We start from the raw sequence: 12,887 nt of genomic DNA on the forward strand, positions 1-12,887 counted from the left end.
TGATGGTGTCCTGATTTCTCTCATTTATCCCTATCAATTAAGTTTCATTGATGTTGATAATTAGTCCTACCCTACTATTATTTACATTCTCAAAAAATAGATCGTTGATAATATTTGTGAAAAAATGCTTTGTTTATTGCTCTGTGAACAGCCAGGGTCATTTTGAGGCAGGAACGCCCTTGTATTAATTAGCTTGTGTCTTTTCCACTGCAATCCTACAGAAGCCCATTACATGATAGATGTGGTTACTTAAGATCTACTGAATGTAGGGATAATTGGTTCATTGTGGTGTTTTATGTGCATAACTGTGAAAGATGATATTGATCATATGTACATGTATCTAATTTAAATGTCAACCTTGTCCCTAAATGGTTGGAGTTCAGTGACATGACTTTGATACTGTGGCATGACAATAATGTACATTAGACATTCATGTCCCAGTAGAGAAATATCTACACTGGCATCCATCATATAATCCCTCATATTTTATATCTTACTTTGTGCTCAAGTAGGAAAGTGACTGCACTTGTATGTACGAAAGCAATATTTAGTTTGCCTCCATTATGAACGACTAGAAAACCCATATTCTGTTCATTTGTTAATGATGTCATAACCACTTTATGTTTTCTCCGTTTTGGATCCAATGAAGAAAAGAAATCACTTGGGAGCTCAGTGTCCACATTGGCCTAGTTAATTTGTAGTGGATGATCTTTGGAAAAACCATAGAGAAAATTAGGAAGTGTTGATAGAAATCAGTTAAAGTGTCAGTACAATGTAATGTAGAATACACATTGTTATGAAATTTATATAACATTGTGTGGTGGTGTTTTAATTATGTAATTACATAGGCAACTTAATTAGGTTCAATAAAATTCAGAAGATAACTGTAATTGTCATATAAATAGATATTTGAGGTAGATATTATGTGACTTACATTTTAGGTATTTAATTAGAAAATAATTCACATTCAATGATCATTATACAATATGTTTTTTATGAAGCCTTTACAGCATTATTGCTAAAAACAATGAGTCTTAATAAGTAAGATTTCAGTATTTTTAGAAATTCTTTGAGTCCCAACAAAACAGGACTCTGGACTCACATGTTAATTTATTTATCACTGCACATTATAAATAAACAGAAGTTTTTGAAGTAGAAATGGTGTTATTTAAGTTATCACCCAGGTGTTACCTGTTAAGGGTTGAAGAATTGATAATGGTGCTTTACATGTTATAGAGGTTGATACTAATGTTGTATTTCGGTATGTGTTAAAAGTTGTGGAACTATTGAGTAGACGCTGATGTTATATACCAGTATTTGTAGAACTACAATTTTTGAGTTGAAAATGATGCTGTATATGTTACAGGTTGAAGAACTATTGAAATGACAATGAGGTTGTAAATGACACTGATGTTGTATATGTTACAGGTTGTAGAACTATTGAAGTGACACTGATGTTGTATATGTTACAGGTTGTAGAACTATTGAAATGACACTGATGTTGTATATGTTACAGGTTGTAGAACTATTGAGTTGACACTGATGTTGTTTATATTACAGGTTGGTAGACAACAGATGTGTGGTACAGCCAGAGGCTGGTGACCTTACTAATCCTCCAAAGAAGTTCAGAGGTAAAATTACTAGAGGGAAAGAAACAACAGGAAGCACTTATTCTCTGTTAAAAAAATCCGACAAAACAAGCCCTTGATTATGTTTAAAACAGATTGCTGGGACAATGAAACAAAATTTGTTTTTAAAAAAAAAAAATTTATAACAGATCCTTTCGGCAAAAAAAAGCCAAGCTTGTTTGGAGGGGATTAAAGATAATAAATGTCCTGTTCTATCAAATAAATGCAGGTTTAGTGGACATTTTCACATATGACATCTGGTAATTAAGACTAGTAGTAACATAAGGCTCTTAATTTACAATATTGAAATGAGATGTTTGCAGAAAAAATCATACTTTTTTCATGTTATGTACTTTACTATGTCATTATAACATCTCAATTTTATAAGGATGTTTGGCTGTGTAACTCAGTAGTCTGGTTGCATCAATTGCAGCCCTAAATTTTAGAAAGCATATTAAAAAAGAGTTTTATATTTTCAGATAACTCGTATCACACAAAAGAGAATTGTTCTAAATATGTATTTCTCACAGAAAAGAAAGAGATCAAAACAGATAATCATTTCTGTGGTGTTCAGACATTAACCATTGATGGTTATCACCGGGATTGGTGGTGATAAATTGACACAAACACATTAGTACCAATTATGTGTTAGAATTTGTCCCATATTTTATCCCTGATTAGCTAACTGCTAATCATTGGACCTGGGAAAATTCATAGGGAGAGATATATGAGATAAGTTTCAACTTGGGATGTAGGTTAATTTTATGTGTGTGAGCAGCAGTCAGCAAGAAGTTGTTTCATATTTTCTGCTAGGATAAATCTATACGGTGAAGTAGTGCATCAAATTAGAAATCTGTCTGGGTTTTGCTGCAGTTGAACTGAAGTCATAGATGATTTATTCATTTTGAGTGGGTACTATCCCCCAAATACTTTTCTGTTAACTATGTCAGCAAAATTTTAATTCGAAATCAGAATCATTAACAAAGGCAAAATTATGAACAAAGTGAGAAAAATTAAGAAGGATACTCTTTAGAAAGTACAAGGAAAATAAGACCAGGTGTTCCAAACAGGTTAACACCTTTTACTTCTTCAAACAAACTTATTGTTTCATTATAAGATGTCGTGTTTCAAAAATTAGAACCAACATCATTAACAAAACATTTAGCATCAGGCATACTTACTTACAAGCAACAAATTAAGACATATCTAACTTTGCATTGCTGAAGGATTGTTTGTTTATTTGCTGGGTTTATTGCCCTAGGAATAGCTTTTGTCATTTTAAAGTAGGGACTCCTTGTAGAAGCTGTTGGCTACCTCTTAGAACAACACATGGGAGGCTCACCACGTGTATAAGGCAAAGTGTCTCGCCCAAGGACATCATTCCCAATACCATAATGATGGTAACCATTAAACTACATCAACTATGAAATATGTTTACAAATTTGGTTTTGGACGGGAAAGGTTACTTTCTTCAAATGTAAAATTCACAATAGGATAATGGAAGTACATGTAAGTGAAACTATGTAAGTAATGAACAAGATTAAAGACTCTTGTAGAAGAGTTGATCTTGTCTTGTCCTTGTTTTCATGCACTGGAAGTTATAAATTCAAGATATTTGCCATTCCAAACAGACAGAAGGCAGTCCACTCACCCTTGCAACAGTTGTTACCTCGGATGAACTGCGTTGATTAAAGGTGTTTACTACAATGTGGTCAGATAACTGAATCCAGACTGAACGCAACAATAAACAAACCAAGATCATTACAGTAATATACAGAAGGAGAATTGGTGAGAGGTTTCACATCTGGACAGAATTTAGTAATTGTTTTCCTCACTTACTTTTTGAGGTATACCTATTATATGTGGGGTCATTGAAGACTGTTTGAAGGAAAAGTCTGTCAAGGATTTGTAAAACTGGTCTCAGTTCATAAACAGTTTGATACTTGATAAAGGAAATCTTAGCTGAAAAAATTTCATGAAAATACCCTTTACTATCACTGTCCAAAATATAAAAAAAAACTTCCTTAAAGGATAAACTTGATTAATCAACATTTTTAAGATGAAGAAGTTTATGAAAACTGGAGTCAGTTAGGGGATCATATGATGATTTTGGTATACTGCGTACTGTAAGTCTCTGGAACTGTTTATGTGGTGTTAGTAAACAGAATGTACACAGACTAATACAGTGTTATGTAAAACTTGTCATCCTCTCCTTTCTCCGAGCTGGATCTGGTTGCTAACAATTAGTGCCCCACCAAAGAGAGTATTGCTTATTAACTCCAGGATACAGTACTTAATGCTATTTTAATGGAATGAAGGAAGCTTGATATAGCATATTTTGTTGTTGTTGTTGTGATCAAAAGTAACAGAAACATAGCATAGTATTCATTATATATCCATGTACACCCATTTCAACTGTAATAATGATCATTGTCCCACTAAGTTCACAAACTACTAGATTTTAAACCAAACTCCCTTAGTCCTAAACATACCTAGGCTGTTGATATAATTTTGCCCACATGGTCAAAAATAAAACTGGAAATGTCTTATAGACAAAATGGTTTGATCTTTCTAAACTGTACTTAATTTAGTCGATTTCATTTAATTTTACTTTATTGATATTCAAACTCCACCATAAAAAAAATGATACTTTAGCCATATTTAAGGGAATTGTAAACTGACGATCTAGGTATTTGGGTTTATTTACAAATAGTAGCTGCATATTGTGACCTTGCAGGTACTGAGACCAAAATGAGTTGAACCAAACACATTTGGTCCCTCCTAATATAACAATGGAACTCTATCATCAGCTTGAAATGAATTATATGATGTTTAGTGTGTAGTTATTGTAAATCTTTTAGGCTACATTAGGTCTACTTCTGGTAGCCTAGGTGACTACATTAGGTCTACTACTGGTAGCCTAGGTGACTGCATTAGGTCTACTACTGGTAGCCTAGGTGACTGCATTGGGTCTACTACTGGTAGCCTAGGTGACTGCATTAGGTCTACTACTGGTAGCCTAGGTGACTACATTAGATCTATGACTAGGTAGCCTAGTTGACTACATAAGTTCTACTACTGGTAGCCTAGGTGACTGCATTAGGTCTACTACTGGTAGCCTAGGTGACTACATTAGATCTATGACTAGGTAGCCTAGGTGACTACATAAGTTCTACTACTGGTAGCCTAGGTGACTACATTAGGTCTACTACTGGTAGCCTAGGTGACTACATTAGGTCTACTACTGGTAGCCTAGGTGACTGCATTAGGTCTACTACTGGTAGCCTAGGTGACTGCATTGGGTCTACTACTGGTAGCCTAGGTGACTGCATTAGGTCTACTACTGGTAGCCTTGGTGACTTCATTAGGTCTACTACTGGTAGCCTAGGTGACTACATTAGGTCTACTACTGGTAGCCTAGGTGACTACATTAGATCTATGACTAGGTAGCCTAGGTGACTACATAAGTTCTACTACTGGTAGCCTAGGTGACTGCATTAGGTCTACTACTGGTAGCCTAGGTGACTGCATTAGGTCTACTACTGGTAGCCTAGGTGACTGCATTAGGTCTACTACTGGTAGCCTAGGTGACTACATTAGATCTATGACTAGGTAGCCTAGGTGACTACATAAGTTCTACTACTGGTAGCCTAGGTGACTGCATTAGGTCTACTACTGGTAGCCTAGGTGACTACATTAGATCTATGACTAGGTAGCCTAGGTGACTACATAAGTTCTACTACTGGTAGCCTAGGTGACTGCATTAGGTCTACTACTGGTAGCCTAGGTGACTGCATTGGGTCTACTACTGGTAGCCTAGGTGACTGCATTAGGTCTACTACTGGTAGCCTAGGTGACTTCATTAGGTCTACTACTGGTAGCCTAGGTGACTGCATTAGGTCTACTACTGGTAGCCTAGGTGACTACATTAGATCTATGACTAGGTAGCCTAGGTGACTACATAAGTTCTACTACTGGTAGCCTAGGTGACTGCATTAGGTCTACTACTGGTAGCCTAGGTGACTGCATTAGGTCTACTACTGGTAGCCTAGGTGACTGTATTAGGTCTACTACTGGTAGCCTAGGTGACTGCATTAGGTCTACTACTGGTAGCCTAGGTGACTACATTAGATCTACGACTAGGTAGCCTAGGTGACTACATTAGGTCTACTACTGGTAGCCTAGGTGACTACATTAGGTCTACTACTGGTAGCCTAGGTGACTACATTAGGTCTACTACTGGTAGCCTAGGTGACTACATTAGGTCTACTACTGGTAGCCTAGGTGACTGCATTAGGTCTACTACTGGTAGCCTAGGTGACTGTATTAGGTCTACTACTGGTAGCCTAGGTGACTACATTAGGTCTACTACTGGTAGCCTAGGTGACTGCATTAGGTCTACTACTGGTAGCCTAGGTGACTACATTAGGTCTACTACTGGTAGCCTAGGTGACTACATTAGGTCTACTACTGGAAGCCTAGGTGACCCTTTTGATTGATTGATGAGCTGTATCCTTTAGTCTTGAAGGTCAGCCTTCTTTCATATATAATGTAAAACATGATGTTGAAAAGGATGAAATCAATTTTTCTTCTGACACTGTTTGGTTATGTCAAATGAGTGGTAGAAGCCAGTTGCAACAGGTGAAGGGGTCTAGTTCATCAATCTATTGTTGACAGGTTTCCCTTCAACTTGGGTGCTCTTCAGGGCAAAGTTACATAGAAATTCTTTTACTTTTAAGTACATGAATTAGGATTCCTATTGAATTGTTGTACTATGATATTTACTTTTCCTTCAATCACCATGCTTTTGGGTATCCAGATGGACGAGCTCAATAGGAATCCATTACCTACCAGATCAAGCATACCCAGTGTTGGCTCTATCTTTTCCTACGTTATGTGATATTTATGCTGTGTGTATTGTCCTGCAAACAGCAAAGGTTATTTTGAAGCAGGATATCCTTGTCCTTGAAAATCATGCAAGAAGATTATCACTTGCTATTCAGAGATGTTGAGGTAAAAGGTCGTGCTGAAGGACTGTTCAACAACAGCATATGATGGCTAGCCCTGATCTCAGATCTCAATGAATGACACATCCGAAATCTTCAATACTTTACTGATAACTATTGCATCCCCACGATGCATAAAGGTTATGCTTTCTGTATAGTTTTGTACAAGTTGACAATTTCCTGTGTTACAATGTCATGGTTTCAGAAAAGTGGATGTTACTCTTCTTAGGACATCACTAAATAATAAACTGTCCGTAGCGGCCATTAGCTGCAAGATATTGCTAAGTGTGGAATCACCAAATATTGAAAACTTTCATTAAGACACATTATTATTATTTGATTAAATTCTTCCTTGAATGATTATTTGTTTATGGTAAATAGATTAAATGCATTGCTCATGAAAATAAAGAATTGGTGTGCTAAACTGGACACCTGATACACTTAGCAGGAAGAGGCAAGTCGATGAATTACATGTGTAAAGAGGGAAGTGCTTTGTATATATTGTAATCTTAATTTCATCTTGGATATTTATAGCCATACTTGCAAAACCGCAATACAGTTCACATCTTTGTTGAATTTAGTTAAGGTCCACATCCAAAGTCAAATTGAAGTGGTTTATTTAAATTAATTTTTTCATTCCAGCTGTACTTCTAAATCAGAAAACTCTCAAAGTGAAAATAGCTACGTTGTGTTTGGGCCACATCAGGAATGAAACTTATTGATTTTAAATATAATTCAACAAAGGTCAAAGAAAGTGACTGATATCAAAATTGTCTTGGTTACACCTAACTGCAGCTTTAGATCAAATAATGTGTGGAAAGCTTTGGAAGAGGAAAACAGTTATTGATTTTGTATAAATATATATAGGGTGTTTACCAAAATAGAATTTTCTTGTCCATAAATGCTAAAGCAAAGTGTGTAAATGATGAAGAACTGAATAATCTCACAAGTTTTCAGATTTGATGTAATGTTCTCTCAGGAAGGAAGAAAGAATCTTATTCATTTTGGGTGTAGTTTTTAAAAAAGACCTAGTTTCTCTTTGTCCAGTATCAAACTTTGAGGTAACAAGCTCCAGCTGCCCCCTTCCACCCTACCCTCTCCCTCTGAAAGCTCTCTTATAAAAGTTCCTGATAAATTCTGTCAACTTACAACAATCCAGCTGTTTTGCTGAGAATGAATGAAGGAACCATGGTTATTTTGGATGTTTTCAAGATAAAAGTTGGTTTGGATCTTGGCTATGATATATTTAGATATAGTAATAGAATCAGGTGTGATCCTGATGGTGCATTGGTGATTGAATTTTTTTTTAACTTGATGAAATGATTAAATTTAATATATGTTGCATACTTATATAACAATTTCAATTAACATTGTGTGTCTGAAATGTTGAGAAAGGTTGAGGGTACCAATATTTGTGCAAAATCATCTACTTATGTTCTTATAGAAATTGTACACCTCAGTTTACCATTTAAAGAAACATGATATATAATTTGCAGAATTCCTTTGCTAGATTGATTTACAAATGCTCATGCAGCCCTGATTGTGTCATAGCAAGTTTGCATTGCTGTATGCCAAACACAATGAAATATATATGTAAATCATAAAATCAACAGAAAATAAGCCGAATGATCCTAGTGAAGAAATGAAATAGTGATCCCAGCAGAAAAAATCTAGGATCCAGCGATCTTTCAGTTCCAGATTTCAATGAATGAGTTTTAAAAGGGACAAAACAGCCAGACATTTTGTAACTTGGATAGAAAATCCCTTAAAAACTGATTTTGTTTTTTTACTTCAGTAAAAAATCTGTTCCATTTAATGTTTTTTATGTTTCATTTTAATTTACTTCAAGCTAGGCTTTTGTTTATGTACCAGTATTCATTAATTCTGTTATAATATACAAACCACTTCCATGAGCCTCTTAGGTGTCAGATTATTTCATATCTGATAATTGTTGTACAATAAATGTCTGATGATTTGTGTTTCATAGACAATATATGGTGTTTTGTAGAGAACACAGTCTAGCCAATATGACCATCAGTTTGTTTTGTCTCCAGTATGTTAGTGTTTGGAGCTTTGTTTAGGCTTACTGCTGCATAAAAAAACACACAATTATTCAAATGTCGCCTGTTCCTGAATTTTGACATTGGCAAGTGTGACACTTCATTAACACATAGAAAAGGAAACTGATAAATCTGTTTACATATTATGGAGCATTATACCTACAAAAGTAATCAACTACCTGTAGATTATATTATCATATCCCAAAAGTCTAACTTGTAGGTAGATTATAAAGATCAGATGATTTAAGTCCAACCCACAGGTTTTGATAAGCAAGATTACCTGGAGGTTACAATCCTGGAGGTACCTTTAAATCTTGCACTTATATATCAGTTTTGCTGTGTATGGATACATTTATATTAAAACCAGTGGTGTTGAAAACCTAGACCTTTAAAGATTGTCATTGATATTTTGATGGATGTGAAAGAAGAGTTTTTGGATGAATAAGAGTTTACCTAAATGAACACAAGAGATGTCTATAACATTGCTTTATACTTTCGTATTTTACAAAGAGCAGCCCACTGTGTTCTCCTACTTTTTTTTGTGTAGTGGATTACATATACTGTATAAGGTTCTTATCAAACACAGGGCTTGTAGTGGGGCACTATTTAAAATGAAGTGAAAACTTGTAAATATTTAAAGGTTTAGCCCTAACAGGTGTGTAAACTATCGGACTACATTGATCACGTTTTCAGCCTTCTGTATAATGACTTGCTAGACGGGTTAGAATACACGTACCACCTCAGATGTATAGAGGGGAACCCATTAGGTTTTCATATCTAGAGTTGCTTCTTGTACACTGGGTGTGAAGTTCTTGTTGAAATTATGGCTTGGAATGCTGTGAAAAATCTGTAGATTTGAAATTTCTGATGTCATTGAAATATGGTATAAAAAAGATGATGTTCTTGATCTAATTGACGTGGATTTCTTTGATAACAGAGAATCATGTTGATATATTTACAGTCTGTACTGGATTTCAGATCTAAATTTAGAGTATTCTACTCAAGCCCATGATAACATGTCATTGTGTAAAGACTTTGTAAATATCGGTCTGTATTGATTTGTGGTCCAAAGTCAGTAAAATGATAGATTCTAGCTATAAAGTTGCTTTAAAAAAAAATTTGAGTTTTTATCATTTCGGTGTGATCATTGACATGAAATGATTGGTGACAACTGAATAAACTTCTTTGAAGTTCTATTTCTGATAAGATGTTGGTCAATATAGATAATATGTGCAATGCATAGGGAGCATTGATGTAACTTTTTAGGTCACCTGAGACAAAGTCTCCTGGTAACCTATTGCGATCACCTTCATTTGGGGTCATGCATTGTGTGTCTGTTTACAATTTAACATTTTCGACTTCTTCTCCTGAATAGATTTCAATGAAATTTTGCAGAAACCTTCCCTGGTCTAAGATGAAAAAAAAAGTGAAAAATATGGCCCCCACCTCATTGGGGCCTGAGGGGCAGGGCTAAGAGGGTCAAATTTACTCACATTTTAAAAATCTGCTCAACAACCAGATAGGTTAGAATCAAACACTCTTCATGGATGGAAGCATCTTAAGGTGGTTTGCAAAAGTTATGAATTTTGTGACCTCAAGGACTCACCTTTCTTGTAAGGAAAGAGTAAAGTTCACTATAGTTTATTTAAGTTTGTTTAATTATCATTGAAAATATTTCAAACTTAATCAGAATTATAAGCAAAGGATGATGGCTTGGTGGTATGCCCATATTGATCCTTGTTGACCCCCAGGGGCTGATGGGCATGGCCAAAAGGGGTCAGATTGACTCAAGTTTAAAAAGTCTTCTTCCCAATGCCCAAATATAGTAGTATCAAATGCTCTATATAGGTGGAAGCATCTTAAAGTGGTTTACCAAAATTATGAATTACATGGCCCAAGGGTCTCACATTTCCCTGTGGGAGGGGGTAAAGTTTACTATAGTTTAGATAGGGAAAAAAGATTTTCAAGTATAATTTGTTAGTTTCTATTGGAAATATTTCAAACTTGGTTAGAATTATGAGTGAAGGAAGATGGCTAGATGTTATGATAGATTGATCCTGACTAACCCCCTGGAGCTGTTAGGCATGGCCAATTCAAGATTAATTTGGTATCTGGAATACAATTGTATAATATCACCCCTACAAAGCAGTTTTAGATCTAAGTGAGGTACCAACGATCATTTGGTTAGACTTGAAACCTTTGTGTGTGAGGCTTTAAACAAGGAGCACTTGGTTGCTGTTTTCTTTACGACACAACGTGGAAATACGGCATAATGAAAGATCTGCACGATATAGGTATTAAAGGTAATCTACCAATCTTTATTTCAAATTTTCTATCAGATTGAGTATTTCAAGTCCAGAATGGAACAACCACTTCCGATGTTCATCAGCAGGAAATAGGTGTACCACAAGGCAGCATTCTTTCGGTTACACTTTTTGGACTTAAAATTAACAATATTGTCAAAACATTACCCCCTTCAATGAAGGGCGCTCTTTATCTTGACGACTTCATCATATGCTATTGATCTAAGCATATGAATACCATCGAAAGACAACTTCAACAATGTTTGAATCAACTACAAATTTGGGCAGATGATCACAATTAAAAACAGTTTGTATGCATTTTTGTCAAATTCGAAATATAAAACCTTGTTTCAAAACAAACCAAAAACCATTCCATCATTTGGTATTTGAATTTCAGCCCTTTTACAAAACTCAATAATGATATTAACCTAATTCAGTCATTTGGAACGAAAGAAATTCCACCCTGGCTCATGAATTCACCTGAAGTTGACTTTTCACTTCATGAAATGGTTAAATCAGACACATACAGTTACACCTTTCGTTCATCCTTCTCGAGATTGCAGTTAAAATATGAAATATTTCTACATTTATATACTGATGGTTTAAAAGACAATGATAAGGTTGCTGCGGCCATGGTTACACAAGATGAAACTTATGGATGCCGGCTACCGAACAACGCCTCAATATTCTTGGCAGGAGCGTGAGCTATGTACCTGGCCCTTGAATATATTCAGCAAAACAAAGTATGAGAGCTGTTATCTATTCAGACTCTCTTTCTGTTTTACAAAGTCTTAGCAATATTAATATCGAAAATATTTTCATTTGTAATACCTTAATAAAATATCATGAACTTGATTTTAACTTTCGTATTGCTTTTTGCTGGGTACCTGAGCACATGGGAATACCAGGCAATGAAAAAGCAGATCATGCCACAAAGGAAGCTATATCACTACCACCTGTTGTTTTTCAACTTCATTTTACCAATTTTAAACCATTAATTAAACAAATTATAAAAGCTCAGTGGCAGGAGGAAAGGAAAACATATACCGTAAACATATTGCACTCCATTAACCCTGTTATTAGTGAATGGTCTCCAGGCTAAAGAGACAACCACCGAGACAAAGTTGTCCTTGCCCGTCTTTGGATGGGTCATACATACCTTACACATTCATATATGTTGAAAGGCAAAGATAATCCTTGGTGCATAGGATGTGATGAGCCATTCATCGTTAAACGTTTTTTATTGGACTGCATTGACCTTCTGTCTACTAGAGAATGTTTTTATTGTAACATTACATGTCTAAAATCCCTTTTTGAAACTGTTGAGATTTGTAAAACTCTACATTACCTGAAAGATATTGGTCTATATAATAGACAATGATGTACCATTTTAATCTTTTGTGTTAACATATCCATTTAAGATTTTCAACAATTGTCTTTTACCTTTTGGTTTGTTTAATGTTATTTCCTTTTGGATCGCTGTGTTTTACTGTTTGATGGCCCTAATGACCTTTTATTGTGTTGATGGGCTGTTAAGAATGTAATAATAATAATAATAATAGGCATGGCCAAAAGGGGTCATATTGACTTAAATTTCAAAATCTTCTTCTTCACACCCAGATATGGCTGATTCAAATGCTCTTCTGGGATGGAAGCGTCTTATGGTGCTTTAATTACCAAAATGGCTCCCATATTTCTTCCTTCAGGGGAGGTTAACTTCACTGTAATTTTTATAGAAAAATAGCATATTGTTGTTTATTTCTCACTGGAAATAACTTTTTTAAGATTTATTTATCATTTATAGGATGGCAGTATTGATGGTATGCAGGTATTGACACTGGCTTACTATCATCAATGTCACCATTTCCTTGCCATGACACTTGAAAGCTA

General features: G+C 35.2%; 1 protein-coding gene across 1 annotated transcript in view; it reads left to right on the forward strand.

The window, feature by feature from the left end:
- The window catches only part of LOC132546531 (inositol 1,4,5-trisphosphate receptor-like), a 111,149-nt gene that overhangs the window by 16,259 nt on the left and 82,003 nt on the right, over positions 1-12,887 (forward strand). The window contains exon 2 of the mRNA XM_060210250.1: positions 1,561-1,631. Coding sequence (XP_060066233.1) covers positions 1,561-1,631 — 71 coding nt within the window. The remainder of the gene's footprint in view (positions 1-1,560; positions 1,632-12,887) is intronic.

This window comes from Ylistrum balloti, unplaced genomic scaffold (genome assembly GCF_031769215.1).
Source record: "Ylistrum balloti isolate Yb309-2 unplaced genomic scaffold, AGI_CSIRO_Ybal_v1 Utg369894, whole genome shotgun sequence".
Classification (NCBI taxonomy): Eukaryota; Metazoa; Mollusca; class Bivalvia; order Pectinida; family Pectinidae; genus Ylistrum; species Ylistrum balloti.